This window comes from Struthio camelus, chromosome 3 (assembly GCF_040807025.1).
Source record: "Struthio camelus isolate bStrCam1 chromosome 3, bStrCam1.hap1, whole genome shotgun sequence".
NCBI lineage: Eukaryota > Metazoa > Chordata > Aves > Struthioniformes > Struthionidae > Struthio > Struthio camelus.
Window position 1 is genome coordinate 113890765 of NC_090944.1, and position 19521 is coordinate 113910285.

The 19521-nt window shown below is 39.9% G+C and overlaps 1 protein-coding gene across 4 annotated transcripts in view; it reads right to left on the reverse strand.

Annotated features, from left to right (window-relative positions):
- Positions 1-278: 278 nt before the first annotated feature.
- The window catches only part of LPGAT1 (lysophosphatidylglycerol acyltransferase 1), a 70665-nt gene continuing 51422 nt past the window's right edge, over positions 279-19521 (reverse strand). For 3 of the 4 annotated variants that reach the window (XM_068939784.1, XM_068939782.1, XM_068939783.1), the window contains 2 exons: positions 9277-9383; positions 279-4438 (listed from right to left, as the gene is read on the reverse strand). In XM_068939784.1, coding sequence (XP_068795885.1) covers positions 4287-4438; positions 9277-9383 — 259 coding nt within the window. In that variant the 3' untranslated portion in view covers positions 279-4286. Of the gene's footprint in view, positions 6204-9276; positions 9384-19521 lie in introns of all 4 variants that reach the window. The other variant, XM_068939785.1, reaches the window with a different exon arrangement.

Consider the following 19521-nt stretch of genomic DNA (forward strand, 5'->3'; position numbering starts at 1 on the left):
ATAATAATATTAAAGGAATCAGCTCTTAATAGGACAATTGTTCCGTGTATAATTATTTCAGTATCCAATGATAAAATAAAAAGGTTTAACTTTAAAATGCAGAGAATCCTTTTAAAGACTTCTTTTGGATCACAACCAGGTAGTCTACAGTTTCGCACAGAAAAAATAAAGCTGCTCAGAAGTGTTCGTAACGTATGCAGACTTTGCAAACCAGAGCATGGTTTCAATTTTGCTTTTCCATTTGTTTTTTAAAAAAAGTGTAAAAAGTATCAAATATGCAATTTTGCAAAATAACCTTTTATTTCATATGGCTCCATTATTTCCAAACAATACAGTACCCCAGATGTATAATTATTTTGTGTGATTGTATCAGATCAGCACAAAATCTCCAGCCAACTATCAAAGAACGCACTGAACCCCAGTATCGTGATTTGGAAATTCCACTTTTAAGTACCTTTGGTCCCAAAATTTTATGTCAAGGCAAAGTGGAGCAGTTGAATCCTGTCACACACAGTGATCGGTATTTGTATTAGTATTATCAAACAGGTGAAAAAGTTAACAGCACTTTATGGCAATGTCAAACAGAAGAAAAACAATTACATCGTTTGCAGAACAAGTGTACAATCAACAGTACCACAGTGGTCATTTTATTTTTAATACAACAAGATGTATCTTATTGTTGTTGTTGGGGGCGGAGGAGGGAGAAGGGAGCCTTTAAGTTTTCCACTGAGCAAGGTACATGGAAATCTTGCTTCTCAAGATCTGGAGACTTTAAAAAACCCCTCCTGTAAGACACACCATTGTTGAAATACTTGATAGAAGCATGCATAAAATACAAGAGAATCTGTAAGGAGGGAACGCACACAAAAAGGGAACTAAAAACGGCACTGGCCATGGCAAACGGGCAAACGTGCCTCACAAAATGGGAATCAAAGGGCAGCAGGGCTAAACTGTTATGACTTACATTATTTCAACTGTAACAACTCTTTTACGAACAATTAAACACAAACTTACAGCTGTTTTGTGTGTAACCTTGGCAGAGAACCGTCCTTATTCACAATGCGCTTAAACTGCTACATTCTCACTTGTGTGCCACAGCTTTCAGTTAACTTTTCCTGTAACCTTCTTCATCCTGTAACTCTTTATACGTTCCTCCACTGTATTGCTCCTAAATTCACAGGTATATTAATCACGCAACCATTTTGTGATCAGCCGTATGGTTCATTAGCATCATTTTCTAGCAAATGCAGTTGGAACAGTTCAGAACAGAAAACCCAATCGACGGCTGGTGGCAAAACGCTCACTGCGGCTATGACACCAGGCAACGGCCAGCAACCATAACCGAACTGTAACTGACAGGAATTCATGTTTTACAAACCAGCTTGCTAAGCTCCAGCCTTGACCAGCATGGTATTTTCAGTACAGAATTTCCTACATACGCTTTATGTTCTTCCCCCTAACAAAAAAAAAAAAAAACAAAAAAAACACAGACCCAAAACTTTTATCCAATTAATTCTCTTCCACGAAGCTGTATCCAAGTTCCTGCTGGGAGTGCTGCCCTGGGTACTTCCGAGTTCCTAACAACAGTTTCCAGTCCAGCGTCATCGACAGCAATTCAGCCATAAAGACACATAGCATCAGGCTTTCTTCACGTTTTCCAGTGCAGGCGGGAAAGAAACGATCTAAGTACTATTTACTCTCCCTATCAAAACTACAATCAGTGCTTGAAAACAAGTGTCTTGCAATAGTTAAGAACAACCAAGGAACAAACTGAAAGTTAACAGGACCAGATAAATCCAACGATCGCCTGAAACGTTATTGCGCGTCACTAATATTTCCTTAGGCAGCATGTGAACGCTCGCTACGACCACAGTCCACTGGAAAAAAAAACATATACTGCATTTGAAAAAACACAGTATGCTCTTACACGGAGTTTGCTGGGTTTATAAGGAACAACCTCCTGATGTGAATTACCGCTGTGCAATCTGCTTACACAAACTTCCCTTTCCTACCACTCTAGTCTGTCCAAGTTCAAAATAAAAGCAGCAGTAATCTGGGCTCCTGAGCAAACCACCTGGCGGAGGACAGGCAGAGCGGTCCGCCACCTGCACTCTGCAGCTCTGAGAGCCCGTCGGCGCCCTGGCCCTGAGGCGGTTCGAACGACAGAAGCACGCAGGCGGCAACAGCCCCGGGCCGCCCCCACATCTTCCTGTGAAGTGGCAAATTAAGCGCCTTCTTTCGTTCAGCTGTTATTTAACAGCAGCATGAGGAAAACATTATGCACCCCAGACTGCCTCCCTTTTCAGTACACGCCTCTTTTAAAACGGATTTTCTTTTGCACTAGAATTCAGGTGCGTCGTGCCTGGGTGTAAAGAGGCGGGATTCAGAAACAGCATCTTACATAAAACGTTAAGCGGGAGGCAAACGCTGTCCTTTGCCTTCCAGCTGCAGTGGTATTGTAGGTCAGTGAGGTATTTCAGGGGAACTTGCCATGAGGCATCATTTTGCAGCCATCCCCATTGAGCTACCACAGAATAAAACAACGGCTTTTGGGGGGTGGTGGAGGCATGGGTAACTATATATATTTTTGCACTAAACCAGGGAAATCTGCATTGCCTCAACTTTTGGTATGCTCCTTGCTCTTCCCTCCTCCAAGGGGAACACGGGCTATGTTTTGCATTCTGTGTACCACCCGTTGCGATTCACGTAGCACAAGAGAAAGAAGAATCAATATTGCTAAAGCAGAGCCAAAACTACTGAGGGCTGGTTTCGTTCTCAGTAAAATTAGTATATAAAAGGCAGTACGCCACAGTTAAGTTCTGGCTATCCTGCTTGTATTTAGAGAGATTAATTTTATTTTAGGAACAGCTCTCTCAAATCTTTTGTGTAATCACATAAGCATGATGCCAACTAGACCTGCCAGAAGTGAGAATATACATCATTGACATCCTTTCAAAAACATCACATGTTACATCTGAAAATGTCACATGTTCCAATTTGCCTTCAAATTCAACTCCTCCTTCCATTATGATTTTAGCCCAGTGGCAGACCTACTCTGAATAACTACATGGAGGGCAGTATTATTTACCGTACTTTTTTTGCAGTAGTTTGAATATCTTCCTATAGATTTAGGCTAGCAATTGTACCTATTTTTTCTTAAGAAAATAGTTTTTCTTTTTTTTTTTTTTCCTAAGCAAAACACTAAGATTGTTGGCATTGAATTATTTAAACTCCCACGAGCATATTTAGCGCTGTTGCAACTAGCAGGGGAGAAAAAGGCCTCCATAAACCATTCAAAGGTCACCTTGGTTAGACTGCAGCATACAAAATACAGAGGTGGCTAAAAATCACCAGCAGCACCAGAAGACCTTCAGAAATCGCTAGAATCGTCCTGGCTTCCAATTTGTGACAGATAAAAGCTTTCCCCTACATCCTCAGCTGTACATCTTTCCTTCACTGTATTTCCACCTTTAAAAGTGCATTTTGCAAAATGATAACGATCAGCGAGACGTGTTCTGAACACAAAAAGGGAAAATAAATCAAGCGACTTTAGATTTTTCCAAGTTCCCTCATAACATGAGATACTGTTAGCACACAGAATTCAGACAGCTGATGGTAAAACCAAAACAAGGATGGGCTGATTCATCAAACGTGGATAACTTTTAATCACAATATGATACTGCATTGCTTTTTTGAGCATTGATTCCCCACAAAAACCATCTGACGCTGGATCTTATTTGGGTCCTGTTTTGAGACTGGTGTGTCTAATACAACAACTGCTGACTGGGTAGTAGCAACGATACCACCATCAGCTCTGCAGAGTATCTTTACTGACTCCATCACAATGAGTTGTAATAAAGTACGAGTTTGTGCAAATGAGGAATCTCTACCACACAAGTGTTGTACAGACTACTGAAGAGACACGTTGCTGAATTTTCTGAGCTCTAACTACAATGCCAAGAAATACTTGCGGTGATAGTTTTCTTGTCGCAGACGTTCTTCTATGACGGTTGTACGATTGCACCTTTTGTCCAAATGCTGAATCTGCTTAAGTGTGGGTGAGAGTATACACCTTTTAAAAATACAGACAATTCTTAAAATAATACATCATCAGGTCACTATGTTACTGATCTTCACTTTTAGTGGAGTTTAAAATTTCCCCAGAGAGAGGTAAGGGTCCGTCCAGTATTTTCCTTTACTCTTGTATATTCACATTTGCACATACAACATGATACTCATTGGCAAGAGCCTGGTTTCCCATCGTGTCCTCAGGTCCCATTCAACTTTTAAAATAGGCAATGATAAAAATACTGAAAGATGCAGTACCACATACCGCCTGACAAAAATGCAAGTGATTGTATGCCAACTAGCCACAAATTACTGAGGGTCATCTCCCGAGAGACGGCTTTTGTTTGGCCCTGTAGCGGAGGAAATGCTCCTAAAAAAGAAAAGAAATAACGCATTTAATGCTGGTGTAAGCAGGAATGACAGGCTTCGTGCATCATTCTTTACCACGACTGCCTGTACCAACCACAGCGCCCACAAACAAGAAACTGGTTACTTGTCTCACGCTGTACATTTTCAAAATAATCTCCAGTGGTATGTTATCTTCAAGAACATAAAGTTTTCTTTATTATTAAACACCATTTCCATTTCATGTGGATACAAAATTAAACTCTAAGCATAAACTTGCAAGCATTCTTTAAAGGCCAGTCTCACTGTACTCAACCTTTACACAGAGACCCCATTGTCAACTAGGTTTTCTGTGGTATTTTTAAAGTTACAATAATGTCTGCAACATCCAATTCAATGGTTACTGTATTAAGTTTTATAGCTGGTCAGTAATAGTTTTGTATATTGCAAAGAAGTAATACATATACACTCTCAGGGCTCCTCCTGAATATATGTGCCTGTATATATGTATATAGTGTGTATATATATGTACAAACACACTTTTCCCTTTTTTTTTTTTCCCCCCCTCCTTTAAAAACACAATAGTTTCCATGTTGTGCGAAAATTCACTGGCTAGTCAATCATATAGACTAAGGCAGCATTGTAATTTGCTAACCATAGAGTTTTCTAGAAAGATTTTTTGAAATGTCTGTTTATGAGAGAAAGAGCAAGAGAGGGCAGACATGATTAAAAACGTCATTTTTCCTAATTTGACTTTTTTTCTAACTTAGAACACTGTAGTTTCAATATGTCTGAACACATCAGAGGTTTATAGCCACAAACAAAGTATTTGCATATATTTACGTCAGTATATTAAAAAATTTGCATTACATATTACAGAGGTGCACAAAGCCTAGAAGATATGAATCAATTTTTTTTGGTTAATCCAGAACCGTGGATATACAAATCTCTGAGAATACTAAATATGTAGATCTAGTGCTATAATATTATGGGGTCACAGCTACTCACATAAGATCAAACGATGAATGATCAAAGAGTAAAGATACAGCAATGTAAGTTTTGAATCTTAGAAACCACACAATTTGGGCAATTAGATACTATCAGCATCTTCTCTCTCTGCCTCACATTTGCAATCACTGGAGGAGTTGCAATGCAATCAAACATTTAAGGCAAACGCTTTACTTTCTGTATGAATGCGCTTAAACAAACACAACAAAAAACCCAACAACTTGATGACTCCCATCCTCCACTCACTGATGCATATTTTCACACATGGGCAGATTTGCCACCCTGTTTATTCACCAGTAATTCTCACTCTGCTCCACGCTATAATCCACCAAAAGGTCATCTTCCATCCATCCACTACAAGCTACGTGTATTCTTCCATGGCCAATTTGTCGGGGTTTTTTGCCCAGCACTGACCTTTTGTTTAAATAACTTCCTTTACTCCTCATTACTGACAACAGCTTACTCTTCCCCTTCCTCCCCTCCCCTGTATCTCCACAGAAAATGATCCTTTGCTTCACTAGATGAGATGAGCCAAGCACTTTCAGTCACCCTTCACAGAAATGACTTTCTTTCCCTCAGTCATCTTTGCACCTACTACTTGCCCCATTCCAGGCTCAATTTGTATTTCTTGAATACGGACGACAGATCTGTAGGCAGAATTTCCAGATGACGTCTCAGAGTTGGTCGGATGACGTGAGTATTTCCATATCACTAGTGAAAACGCTCTCCGGTTGCCCTGTAGGACGACACTGCTCACTCTTTTACTTAGGCCCATCCAGTTGCTTGTGATCAGAGTGAACAAGGAACATGATGACAATTAGTCACTTCCAACTGATAAGCTCCTAGTTTACCGGGTTTTTTTTTTTCAATTAGCCTCCAAGTGCTTTTGTCCTATTAAATTTAATCTCCTTTGTGCTACTGCAGTCTTCAAGGTTATTCTGCTCAAGACTTCAGATTTCAGAGAAATCATATATTTGCCAATAGAAGTTTTCCGTTAACTGCTAAAATAGGAGTCTCAGTAACTGTAAGTAATTTTAATAAATGAAATGTGTTAAAATGCACTTGTAAGTAAGCATGGGATAGTTTCCTATGCAAATTTCATGTAGTGGGTTTTTTTTTTTTTTTTTTTTTTTTTAAATAAAGAGGTCTGATACTATAGGTTTTCCCCGTATCCATTAAGGCCCTTAACACTTAGGAATTTAGTAAAAAAAAGTTATTTTTAGCCTTAGTTTCTTCCATTTGCCAAATTAAAAAAAAATATGCTAAAAGAATGCATTCCTTCCAAGGATACTATCAGTAAAAAAATTTAAAAGTTAAACTTTAAATATATTATCTCAGCTTAAAACAAAAAAGAGTAGTTCACTGGATAAAGCTGTTTTCATTTCATATAGGAAATTGCTATCTGAAGTAAGCTTTATGAACTGCGACAAGTTCCTAGGCAGTGTGTATTAAAAAAGTAGAAATGCTGAAACAACCGTAAGTCTCAAGAACACACCAACCTGAGATAGCGTAAGGCGTCAATAAAGAGCTGGCTCTGCTGCGAGCTTCAGCAATTCCCCTCACATCAGGCCTCCGGACTAGGGAGGTGTTCAGAGAACTGTAACAGCACTTCTGCAGTAAGCCGTGACAGCAAAAGCAATGAGAGCAGATTCTCAACTGGCGTAAGTTGTAGTAACTTTAAAATATGCTAATTTATGCCTAATAAGGACCTATGTCATAGCATCTACATTAACATGCCTTATTAACGCATGCTTAGTACGCTAGCAAATTATAACCAATTATCCTATTTTGGAAGTGCATTTCATGGAATAAATCTGATTATATTCATTATATTCTTTGAAATTCTAGTCTGGTTAGATTTTTGGGGTATGACCATTTTAACGCTATCTGTGAAATACTACGTCCCAATAACAAGGATTCCCTGCAACCCTTTCGTGAATCTGTTTAAAACTACAAACATAGTCAGTTATTTGTCTAATAAGGACCAACGCATACATTCTGATGCAATTTACATAGCAGGGTCTGACTTCTGTCATCTGTAGTGTTTGAGTGACATTCATAAAGTATAGCACAGCTCTGGCTTGCTAAAGAATTCTATTCATCTTTTTAAGCATGACAACTGACAATTAAGCACTCAAAACAGTATTAAAACAGTATTTGCAATAAATCATCCAATAGGAGTAGCATTCTCGTTTAACACAGTCACTCTGGAATATTAAACTCAGTTGATTCAGCAGACTGAGTGGTTACTTCTTAGCAAGTATCGCAATTGTTTAAAAGAGAGGATTATTTTTTTTCAGACACAAGCTACATTATTTCATCTGCAGTCTTCCTGTCCAGTCCAAGTTTGATGAATTTCCTTTCACGTATGTCCAAATAAAACTCGAATTTTACCGTCTCTGGATTTTATCTTTCTTATTTATTATGTTGAGTTTCTTTGTTTTGTATCCTGCATAAACGCACAGAACAGCTGGGGGACAAGTGATAAACTTCAGTATCAACTGGATGGAAAAAAGAAAAGAGCATTGTGGAAACACTTCTCCAGCCCTAGTTTCAAAGGGATTACCTGGATATTTTAAAATCACATCATGAAGCTCCGTAAAGGGAAGTGTAGAGTCCTTCCCCTGGAGAGGAATAACCCCATGCACCAGGACAGGCTGGAGGCTGACCTGCTGCGGAGAAGACTGAGGGGGGATTTGATCAACATGTGTAAGTATCTGAAGGGAGGGTGCCAAGAGGATGGGGCCACACTCTTCTCAGCGGTGCCCAGCAATAGGATGAGAGGCAACGGGCACAAATTGAAACACACAAAGGTCCGTCTGAACATGAGGAAAAACTTCCTTATTGTGAGGGGGACTGCACAACAGAGCAGGTCGCCCAGAGGGGTGGTGGAGTCTTCTTCCTTGGAGACGTTCAAAAGCCGTCTGGACACAGTCCTGGGCAAGGTACTGTAGGTGACCCTGCCTGAGCAGGGAGGTTGGACTAGATGATGTCCAAATGTCCTTTCCAACTGCAACCGTTCTGCGATTCTGTGACATGTTATTTTCTGGTTTCCCTTTAGTAATGTTATTAATACTCTTAATTTATTTAGATCCTTCTAATGCATTTATGATAGAAGTAATCCACAGTACCTCACAGCAAGGAGGTCAGTACTCATAGCACAGAGCTGCAGATTAAGCCTCCAAGCACTTTATGCTATATATTTTTTACAGAGCCTTCCAATCATAACATCTTTCTCTTTAGCTTAACAGGGGACGGGGGGCAGGGGTGGCAGAGGGGAGAGCTCTACCATTTTGGACTAGACCTACAGGCTACTTAGGTCAGTTTTCTCCCGTAGTACAAGTGCCAGAAGAACATGTCAAACGGCAACACTAAGCAGACAGAATAGCCTCTCTCATTTAGGTCTTGTTTAAACCCTTTTAGTTAAGGGCCTGCTAATTTTTAAACATTGAAGGTTTTATATCTATCCCCTCCAAATTTATTAGCATTAACTCTGAGCACTGCTGTTACCCATGTAACCGTTCACTGCCTTTTTGAACCTTGATAAATTACTGTACTCAATGAAATCCTGTAACAGCTAGTTTCACAGCTGAATCATCTTATTTAAAATTAAATTTCCTTATCTCAGTTTTGGATGTGCCAACTTCCAAATATCATCCTATTCTAACGTGGCCTGGCAATCTACCTTCTCTAGACCATTTCTTGTCACGTGTTCTTTTGCCACATCTTAAGCGTGAATAAACCCATCTATTGTACGCACGTGAAGAATAATTACAGATTCTTAAATCATTTTGAGGTCCTTGTAAGAAAAAGACATCATCAAAGCACAATTCTCTTTGCTAGGTAACATCCTACCTGTTTCATAGAAATGCGTCAAGAGATCCTCCTTTTCAATGAACCGTTGATACAGCCAGTGCGTAAGAGCTTCAGGCTCTGCAGGTACATCTTTAATTGGAAAAATCCTATGAGAGAAACAAACATAATTAAATCTAGGCAATGCATTCCGTATGTAAAAAAAAAGAATACTGCTCCTGCCCCAACTCACCATAAAAATATAGAGCAAGAGTCTGCTATAAATCTGACTGTGTGGTTCATTCTCCCTGATTCACAGACCATATAAGTGTCAATGAAACAAAATCAGAATGTTCTAGGTTACCAGTCAGAGGCACGCAGAAGAGGTAGGCATTATTAGCTGCTACCAAATGCAGTGCTACACTGAAGCCATACACAGAAGCTGCGTATGGCTCCCCTCCCTTTTTAAAACAGAATAGCACACTAAATTACTATCCTTAGAAATGCAAACCAAAAGCAAAAGAAATAAAGACTGAAGGTTCATCCACTATTTTGAAGAAATAGTTCTTCAGTAGGCAGAAGGTATGTAATACCTCCATGCTTTTCAGAGGAAGCCACCATCTTTCCCTGACACTTCTAAGGCACGTTTTACATTGAAAATTGACAACATATGTAAGCGTACTCAAATATTACTGCTGTATTTTAAAAAAAGCTAAGGGAAGAACTACAAACATTTTTATACTTCTCCACTTAAAATTTTCTGTTCAGAAAAAACATAGATGCCCAAGCAAGAAATCATTAAGATACAGGCAAAACTCCCCACCCCGAAACAACAAAAGAAAACCCTAAAACCAACCCACTATATCTCAATGGATTAACAACAACAAAAAAAGTTGTAATTATAAAAAAAACCCTCAGTGGACTCTTAGTGCCTTTTGACTTCTTCTACACATCTCTGCTGTGCTTCATTGGGAGGCCAGTGCGTAAGAGATCTGCATATCAGGCTAGCCTGAAAAATTCATACTCTGAAATGTAAGACCTTTACTGCAGGTTTCTCTTTACAGCTGACCTCTCATTCAACCTGTCATCTATGCTATGCTTCTATTTTCATTAGTGAATTTTTCATTTCTTCTTAAACATGGGCTTGATTGATTATACTGAAAAAACTGAGATAACAGTACAACCACGGGAAAGCGTCTGAACAGATAAGGGAATGGCAGACTATAGAAAAAAGGGGACGCTTCTGAAGAATGCCACATTTCAATGCCGGGTCATTCAAATCTCCCCCTTTCACCGTTCCTCTTCTGCCTCCTCTGCCCAACTGATGTGAGCTCAGACAAAACCAATAAGACGTCTTCCAGACACAAAATTCACTGCCTCATTTCTCCCAGCATTAAAAGGAGCCTCCCTTCCTCCTCCTTTTTTTTCCTTTTTCTGTTAACTGTAATTTCAGTAAGACATTCAACTCAGCTTATCGTTTGATTTCGCCTTCCCCCAATGTCTGGCACAAAGCCAACATTTCCAACATCAACCATCTCCTCTGCAATAGCTTAACACAGCACAACCCTGCTCTTCAGTAACAAATTCAACGTACATAGGTGTGTGTCACTCTATAGCAAACAGAGCATAGCTTATCCCTCTTTCGTGGAGGGGTAAACTGTCACACGTGTTTACTGTGGCACACACAAAAAGACACTGGCCATCTTTAGCACTTGATCAATGTAGGTAGGTAAGTAGGTAGAAGAGCTGGGAAATCCTATACATGGAAAAATAAGCTACAAGTGGAGGAGAAAAAGCAAAACATTGCTCTAATGGATGAATTTAAAATAATGGTGCTTCAAATACAGGGACAACTGCAGTATAAAATGAACAATCTTTTTTTCATTTTTCTTTTTTTAAACCAACTAGGACATACAACAGAACTGAAATAATTCTTTAGGAGTCTTTGTGGCAACTCTACCTACATCGCTATCAAACCGTGGAGTTTTTTGTACTATAGTAAAGCCAGTCTCAATACACACAAATTAGCAACTGTCATCTTAGGTAAATTATAGTTTGAAGAAAAGGGTTTTTGGCCAAAAAGAAAGATTATAAAACAGTTCATGTTCCAGTAAATAGCTCAAACCCTTGCCTTGCCTATTAAGAAAATAACAAAAGAGGTAATACAGCACTATATTACCTTGGAGCCCAGATCCCATAAGGCAGATCAAAATGGAACAATGGACATTCAAAGTAAGAAACAAACACTCAACCCACAAAGCAGGATTCATCTTTGTCGAGAGTATAACATTAAAACAACTCTCTGCCCCGACATGGAACCAAGTTCCCAAGCACTATTTTTACTTTCTTCTACCTATCCGGTGTAGGAGACAAAAGGATGCAACAACTGAATATGGCGTTTCACAGTGTATTTTTGAAAGACAGATGCTTGCTTACGCAGCTTGATGGTGGTCCAGAACTAAGAGAAGTACGTGTGTGGGCTCAGTGCAGAAGTTTTGCATCACCTGACTGCACACTCGCTTCCCATCACAAGCTGCAGACACTCTTTGCCTCCACCTTCACTTCTCAGTTACCTAATAGCTCAGTAACCCAATTAAGCTTGGCATTTTTTTCCAAGAACGTGCCCGCTAATCTGAAAACGTTACCAGAAGAGCTAACAAGATACTCATGAGAAACTAATTATGAGGTGGCAATTTAATAGGGTAGCAAAGTAGCATGAGTGACAGTAATATTGTGGGACTGGATCACTGAATAGAAAGTCTACTACTTAAAGTTTAAGAACCCATCACAATTACATCCATTTTGAATGAAACTTAACGCAGGGCAGAAAACAACTGGTGCTCCAGCAATGCTATGCTGGCTGTCATCATTTCTTAATGGTAAGTGCTAGTATACTTGAAGTATTTTCAAGCATATTTTTAGATTATCCAGAGTTATTCTTACTAGCTGAATTTCACGTTAGTAACTCAGCCAGATTAGAGATAAAAAGTCCAAAAAAACCCCTTGCACTCTGGAATAAGCCCTTTACTGTACCAGATGAGGTGAAGGTAAAAAGCCCTGTATTTATACTAAACATATAGCCACTATCATCGTCTGCCCATCGGATGGCTCCTTGAGGACCTGTGCTTTATAAGAGTACCCTCACTAAGGAGATTGGGTCCAGGGATGGCAACTGAGAAAGCCTAAAGTTACAAAAATCTCTACACAGACAATCCAAAACAAAGGCTGAGAGCCACTGCACCATTAACAACTCAGCAACCATATTCATGATGAAGATAACGATAAAAAATTCTTACCTCTCTCCCTCTCAATACATATAAAGGTATATACACATATACAGGTATATACACATATACAGACACTCCTACACTGATACTTTTCTTACCCAAAAAACAGGAAGTGAAGAAAGCAATTTTAGTTCTACTTCATACTATAAGTCTGAAAAGATCTTCACCTCAGCTTAGGCAAATTTTTTTTTCCCATAAAGTTTTCAGAATATTTCTCAGATTAAAGACTAAACAGTGAACAAGGTTTGCTGTTAATATTTTTCTTTGAGCTTCAGCAAAAGGCAGAGGTATCACCTTTTTCATCTGCAAGACCTTAGGGAAACCCACTGTCCCTAAAGCCGTAGCCAGACCTTTAACAAGGAAAGGACACACAACCAGGGGAAAAAAACCAAAACCGAAGAACAACCCACCCTTCTGTCAGATACTAAAAAATAGGATTTCAATAACTGATTCACCATGAAACATCTGAATCAATCAGTTTCTTCAGATAACAGCTGAAGCACTGACCCAGCAGCCTCTCCAACATTTTCTAGCCTTTGCTTGAGGAGACAACGTTAGAGCTCGCCTCCTACCGCCCGCACCACAGCGCACCAAAACTGAAGCTTCCCTTCGCGGGGATTTCTCCGACTCTCCCCAAATTCACCGAGATGGGCATGCAGTAGGTCATGACACATCTGAAAAGGGGTGAAAGTACTTTGTAAAGGACTTGGCAAGCAGCTATTTTTTCTAATTTCCAAAACATGCAACAGCTATTTAGTGCCATCCTGTTAGTGTTACCATGATAACGAACAACCTCTACTGTTCTTGTTTCACGCAGTAACATTCTCTTCAACCTTCATATGAGTGTATGCATGCAGACAAAAGCTTACCACAAAATTACTTTTGAGATCCCCACAAGTTAGACAGCATGAGAACCAGTCCTGTGCTGCCTTCCCCAAAGACAGAACGTGCTCTGGAAGAGCCACAACCCACCACCGGTGAACACTTTACCTTCTATAGCACACTGTTGGTTAGTAGAAGTTTTAAAAAAATGAATCCAAGAAGTTAACAATGGCTCACAGGGAAGGTGATGCCATGGACTTCTAAAGTGACTCAACAGAAAAATGGTCTTTCATTGTCTTTGGCTTTAGTTTCGCAGAGAAAACCAACTCCTTAAGGGCCTGCTCCATTTGACTGTGCTGCACGTCATGTGCCACACACGCACAATGCACCCAAAGCAAGGACTCCTGCGACATTCTTCCAAACCCTTTGTTATAAAAGAAAATGATACATCAAGAAATACAGGATTATTTTTAAGCCAGTTTAATTTGAATTCTTGTATTCCTCACATCTGAAGTTATTTGCTCTCATGCAAGCCAACAAGAATGTAAATCTTAAAGGCAGCTGTCCTAAGTTTTGAAGAACACATAATCTTCAGAAGTAACTCTCTCATACCAGACCATCTAGCAGCTGTCTGAAAACAGTGGTCTCGCCTGCCACAACGCTGCACTCTGTCTACAGGCACTACGATCTTCCATCCCCTTCAGGTGTCCTGGGTTTTCTTTCAGTTACAGAGGAAAGAATAAAATCGAAGAGAAAGTGGAAACCCACGTTGTACTGACAATTTTGCCACTGTTATGTCAGCAGTATTTGTGTGAACCAGTAATTACATGAAGGCTGCAAACCACCTAAAACAATTAACATGGTCCCATGCCATATTTTTATATGTAAAAAGAATGAAAGAGCCAGAAGAGTTTTATGGAAAAACACCTAATTAAAACACCTCTGCCAAAGTATGCGTGGAAAGATGGGGAAAAGAACTGGAAGAGAGAATGAGGATAGTTTCCTTAAAGTCTACTATTTCACACCAATTTAAATGATATGTTTCAGTTATCTCAAGATAAGGAACTCTTCCCCTCGATTCCACTATTCTCAAAAGCTACTGAATAATTTTTGGTAATAATTTTTCTTTTTTTAAGTGTCCTTACTGGAGGAACAATCTTTAATTCTGTATTAAAATTCTAAAGTTCATAGACTCCATCCCTAAGGACTAATTGCTTTTCGTCATCTGTCATGTCCTGAATTAGGGCTTCTATATTCCTTCCTACTCTTTTGAAATCATAATCTTATCTGCTGTTTCAATTACTTTTTAAATAAACTGCATATAATGGAGGATTGCCAGATCTCAAACATGACCAGGAGCCAGTTATTTGCTAAAAATAAGAAAACAAAAAAGTGCACACCAAAAAACAATACAAAAATCACGTTAAAATATATTGCCAAACTGGATGCCCTTCATAATTTCTGCAAAGCTCATTCAGCAACCATCTTATTCACAGATGAGAACCTAGTCTTATTTTTAATAAATCTGTATCCATGTAAGCACACAAAAAAGAAAAAGCTTCCTCAGTAACTGAAAGCTTGTTTCGACAGCTGCAGCATAGTACAAAAACTGGCACAATTAAAAAAGGTGACATAACATTCATCTGCATTATGGCACAAAGATAGCTGAGTTAGCTTGAGATAAAGTGGTACTTTCATGCAGCATAAATGCAGTGACATCCTTTCCGTTCGGGAGACGAGCGTGGCTGGCTCTGACTCAGGAGCTGCTATATCACACTCGCTATCACACAGTGCAAGTGTGGGATACAGTCATACGAGGGCATGGCTCCCTGGGAAGCTAATGCAAAAAAACAATCCATTCTTCATCAATTGGAAACTGTCAAAGAAACTTGATGTCCACCTTTTTCCAATTTGAAGCTTTTAGATTTTGAGAAGAGAAATGAGGAAATTTTACTATTAGAGAAACTCAGAGACCAGCTGAGAAATGCCAAACTAGTTAGACTAAAGAAGTAACTAGTGTAAAGAGAAGAAATATCCAAAAAGACAAAACCCAACTCAGTGAGGGTAAGCAGTGGGAGCTGAGAACAGTTGCCAGTACACTGTCTCGTTATGCAAACATCAAGCCGCTCACCTTATTTCTACTGAGTAGAACCGTAGCGGATCTGGATTTGTATTCAATGCACATCACATAAAATGACCCAAGCATAAAGCTATGCCATGCTGAGAAGAGGTGACAGCAATCCTTTCCAATAGACTTATTAAAAGGCAGATCTCTCAGCGATGCATCTAGAGATGCCTCGCATCTTCCAGTACCCAGCCCTTTTTTTGGTGCTTAGTGCTTTAAAAACAAACAAACAAAAAAACCACAAAACCAGTTTGGTTTGGAAAAGTTAACTGGAGATTTTCCTTATTTTTAAGTTTCAGATACCAAAATCATTTTTTCAGTGCTTTCTAATGAGTTCTGAGAAAAGTTTGTCACGGTCAAAAACACGTTCAGTAGCTAAAAAGGTAAGTTCTGACAACCTCTGTGTTTTGAAGAATCCGAAATGTGGCAACTGTCTTTTTTGCTGGAGAAGTTTCTTTTGATATCTCGAGAAAAATCAGGCCACCATGCAGCCTAGTTATAAGCTTCTGAAAAACACGTAATTTGTTCAGAAACTTGAAGTTTGAAAAACAAGCTTCAAACTCATCTAACAAAATGCAACACGCAACCAAAAAGACTACTGGGTTAAACTGAACTTCCTCTGCATTCTCCCTCAGCTAGAAAGGCATCTAAAGCAGACGAAATAAAGCTGGCTGCTGTATCCTCTGCGCTCCTTCTGTTGGCCCCTAAACAGGATTAAAAAATAAATAATCCTGAGGTAAAAAGGCCTGGCTCTGAGAAAAGGGGGATGCTGGATTTGAAAGAGGGTAAGGCAGAAGGAGACGGGTTGTGACTAATGGGAATGGCAGAAAGGACGGATTGACTGACCATAACAAGAGAACAGTCTGTAATTTCTTAGTCTACTTTAGTTCCATTATCGCAGAAAGTGATGTACTATAGCAGTGCAAAAAAGTAACATGTCCTGGCTCTCTACTGCTCTAAACAGAAGGCACATTTAAATTCCTGTTCTCCTTTCGCACAGCAGACGTTTGCATCTACCTAGAAATTTAGGTTTCTGGTTTGGGGCTCCCCCCCCCCTTTAAATAGCGTTTTGGGTATGTCTCAGCACAGACAATGGTAGATGGGAACCACCTGCTGGGCTAGAACACACTCATGTTGAGAACCTCGAATGAACACAGGGTGCCTGTTACTTCTACCAGATATTTAATCCACTAACTCAATGAGAGGGCTTACACTATATAGTTAAGCGTTTCTGTTCCACTACTTCAGACCCACACAGAACTTTTTCTCTCCCCAGCTACTTAAAACAAACAAACCGACCAACCTTAAAATACATTTTAATGTAATCTCCCAAAACACTCAAAATCAGGACATGCCAGAACCGTGAATCCACTAAGCAACTTCAATGAAATGTTGGGCCCAACTGTACTTAGCGTGATATAATGTTTGTAACGTCCAAAGTGCTCTGAATAAAATCAGGTACCGCACACCTCAAATTCAGCATCTGAACTTGTAGATGCCTTTGGCCTTCAAGTAAGCTCAAGTTTGCCTTCCTCAGAATGGCTGCTGTATTACTATCTTCTCTAGAAGAAATATGATGAAGATGCATTAACTAACACACTGGTTGCACAGAAAAATGTGTAAAAAGTAGTAATTCTCCTATTTAATGCAGCACTAGAACAGAGAGAAATAAGGCACATATAGGGCAATACAACGAACAAGAAGAGAAAGCAAGAGTTCATCTATTTTGTTGTTGGAGGCAAAGTAGTCTGGGAGCACAGTACTTGTATTCACTCACGCAAGTCAAGCGTACCCTCACCTACATGACAGCCCTAGTTCTGGTACATTCCGATTTTGGAGGGCTTGACTTTGCAAATATCTTATTTTCTTCAAATATATGTATTTATTAAGTATTACAATGTAAGTGCAAAGGGCCAGAGAAATATCGGGATACCACCAGCATCAATTTCAAATACACTGCTCAGCCCTTTTGCCCTCAAACTTTGCAGTTTAGAATAGTTCAGGAACGAAGACCAAACCAGAAAACTTTTTTTTTTTTTTTTTTTTTTTTTTAAACACAGTGGCTGTTATGAACATTTCTCTAAGTATCTTTAGAAGGCTCACTGCTTTGAGAAAGACCTGCATGCTAGAGGGAAACCCTGAAAAGCATCCGATAGGAGCTTTAACCACTTGAATATCCTCCTCTTTCCCACAAAAGTGTGAAAAGTTACTCATGTGCTGCTTTGCAAGTCTCTCTCTCTAGCACTAAAATCCTTGATTCTGCCCCATGCCCCCTCTCCCTTGGCCTTACTGGTCAAAATTAAAGAGTTTTTAAAACTCACAAACACAAAACTTAGATAACAGTCACCTTAATTCATTTTATTGCACTAAATGAAGGAAAACGGGGGAAAAATTTTAAGATATTCAAAATACTTTTTGTGAAAATTTCAGAGTACGTGTTCTGCGTTAAACCCAGAAAAACAAACACTTCTCAGATTTCCATCCTTTTACTTGTCCCATGAAAAGATAAGAGCCCGATGTCAACCCCTTGGGCTTCAGTTATCTGCGTTCCCAATCCTGCAGCAGGTTCAACAAGGTGACAGCAGAGCTGTAAGATTTTCTTTAATACTGCAAACACTCTCAGGGAAGAGGAAGGCATGACTGTTCTCCCTATCTGCCATTCCCAGTTTTCCTGGCACGCACTCCACCTTCACCGGTTCTCAGTGGTACCGTCAACTCTCCAGGTCACCAGTACAGGATTTCAAGCTGACAAAACCCTGAAGCTGTGAAGCTGCCCATCACATACAGCATTCTGCTTGGGCGGCTGGGGGCTAAGGGGATGTGGGACACCAAACCACCTCCCTCCCCTCCCTTCCCACCCCCCCCCCCCCCCCGCAAAGAATAAAACCAGGTGATGTGAAAGAAAGGAAATAATCAGTTACTGTTACACCAAAAGCTGTCTAAAACGGACCCTAGTAGGAATATTTCTCCAAAAGCAACAGACAAAGATGACATACGCACACCGTTCAGCAGCTCTCTTTTAGCGCTGCCATGGATAAGTCTATCCTTATCGTAAACAAATATTTTTAAAGCAGCATGAAATTAACTAAAAATAAATGAGTGTTCAGCTATCCTTTACACATTATAATTTAATTATCAAGGACACTGAAGGTGAAAATTCACTGTATGCATTTCAAACGGCAGCTCTGATCACAGGTAGATTAAACAGTCGTAGCGTCTCACAGCTAAACGATATGCTAAATCTGAAAAAAAGAGTAGGAAAACGATATGACAAAGTTTTCTGGTATAAAATGATTTTGGACATTCAAAGCTAAAGCAGAGGAGAGTTGCAGAAAGACATGACAACAGTTGCAGGCGTAATTCAGTACCAGTAAACACAAGGCAATGAACACTGAGGCAGAGAAGGGAAAAAGCAACGGTAGCTACGCACACACAGTCGCGGGCTCCAAGATAAGCTAATATTATTCTGGTAAGCAACCCTGAGGTCTCTGTGGGGAGTTCAGGATGTCCACCATCTCACAGATGAGTTAGAGTGGAATCCGAAAAGGCACAGGCAAGGGGGACGAGATAAGCAGCAGTGCAGGGAGGCTTCCGCATAAGGGGACACTGAATATACTTAGACTCCTCAGGTTGGAAAGGGGGCAATTGAGGTGGGATGTGAGGAAGATCTATTAAAAAAAAAAAAAAAAAAAAAAAAAAAAATCAAGGGCCGTACATGGAGAGCAACTGAGCAATAATTTACTCGTCATCATCAGGACATAGGGAGTAAGGGTGCACCCAACGCAATTGTCAAGTGGAAAACTGATGACCACCAAAAGGAAGTTTTCCCTGCTGCCACCCCCAACAGCAACCATACCGTGTCACGGGACTTTGCAGAGGCCAAAAGCATAATCAGGTTAAAAACGGTATTAGACGTGTTAATGAAGGCTACGTCCATCAGCGTCTACTAAAGCAACGCGATCCAGACGCAACATCTGCTCTGTAAACGTTGCGGCCCCGAGCGTCGCTTGCAGAGGGGTTGTTCCCAGGTTCCTTCCTCATGCACCCGCTGCCCGCTGGCAGAGCCAGGGTGCT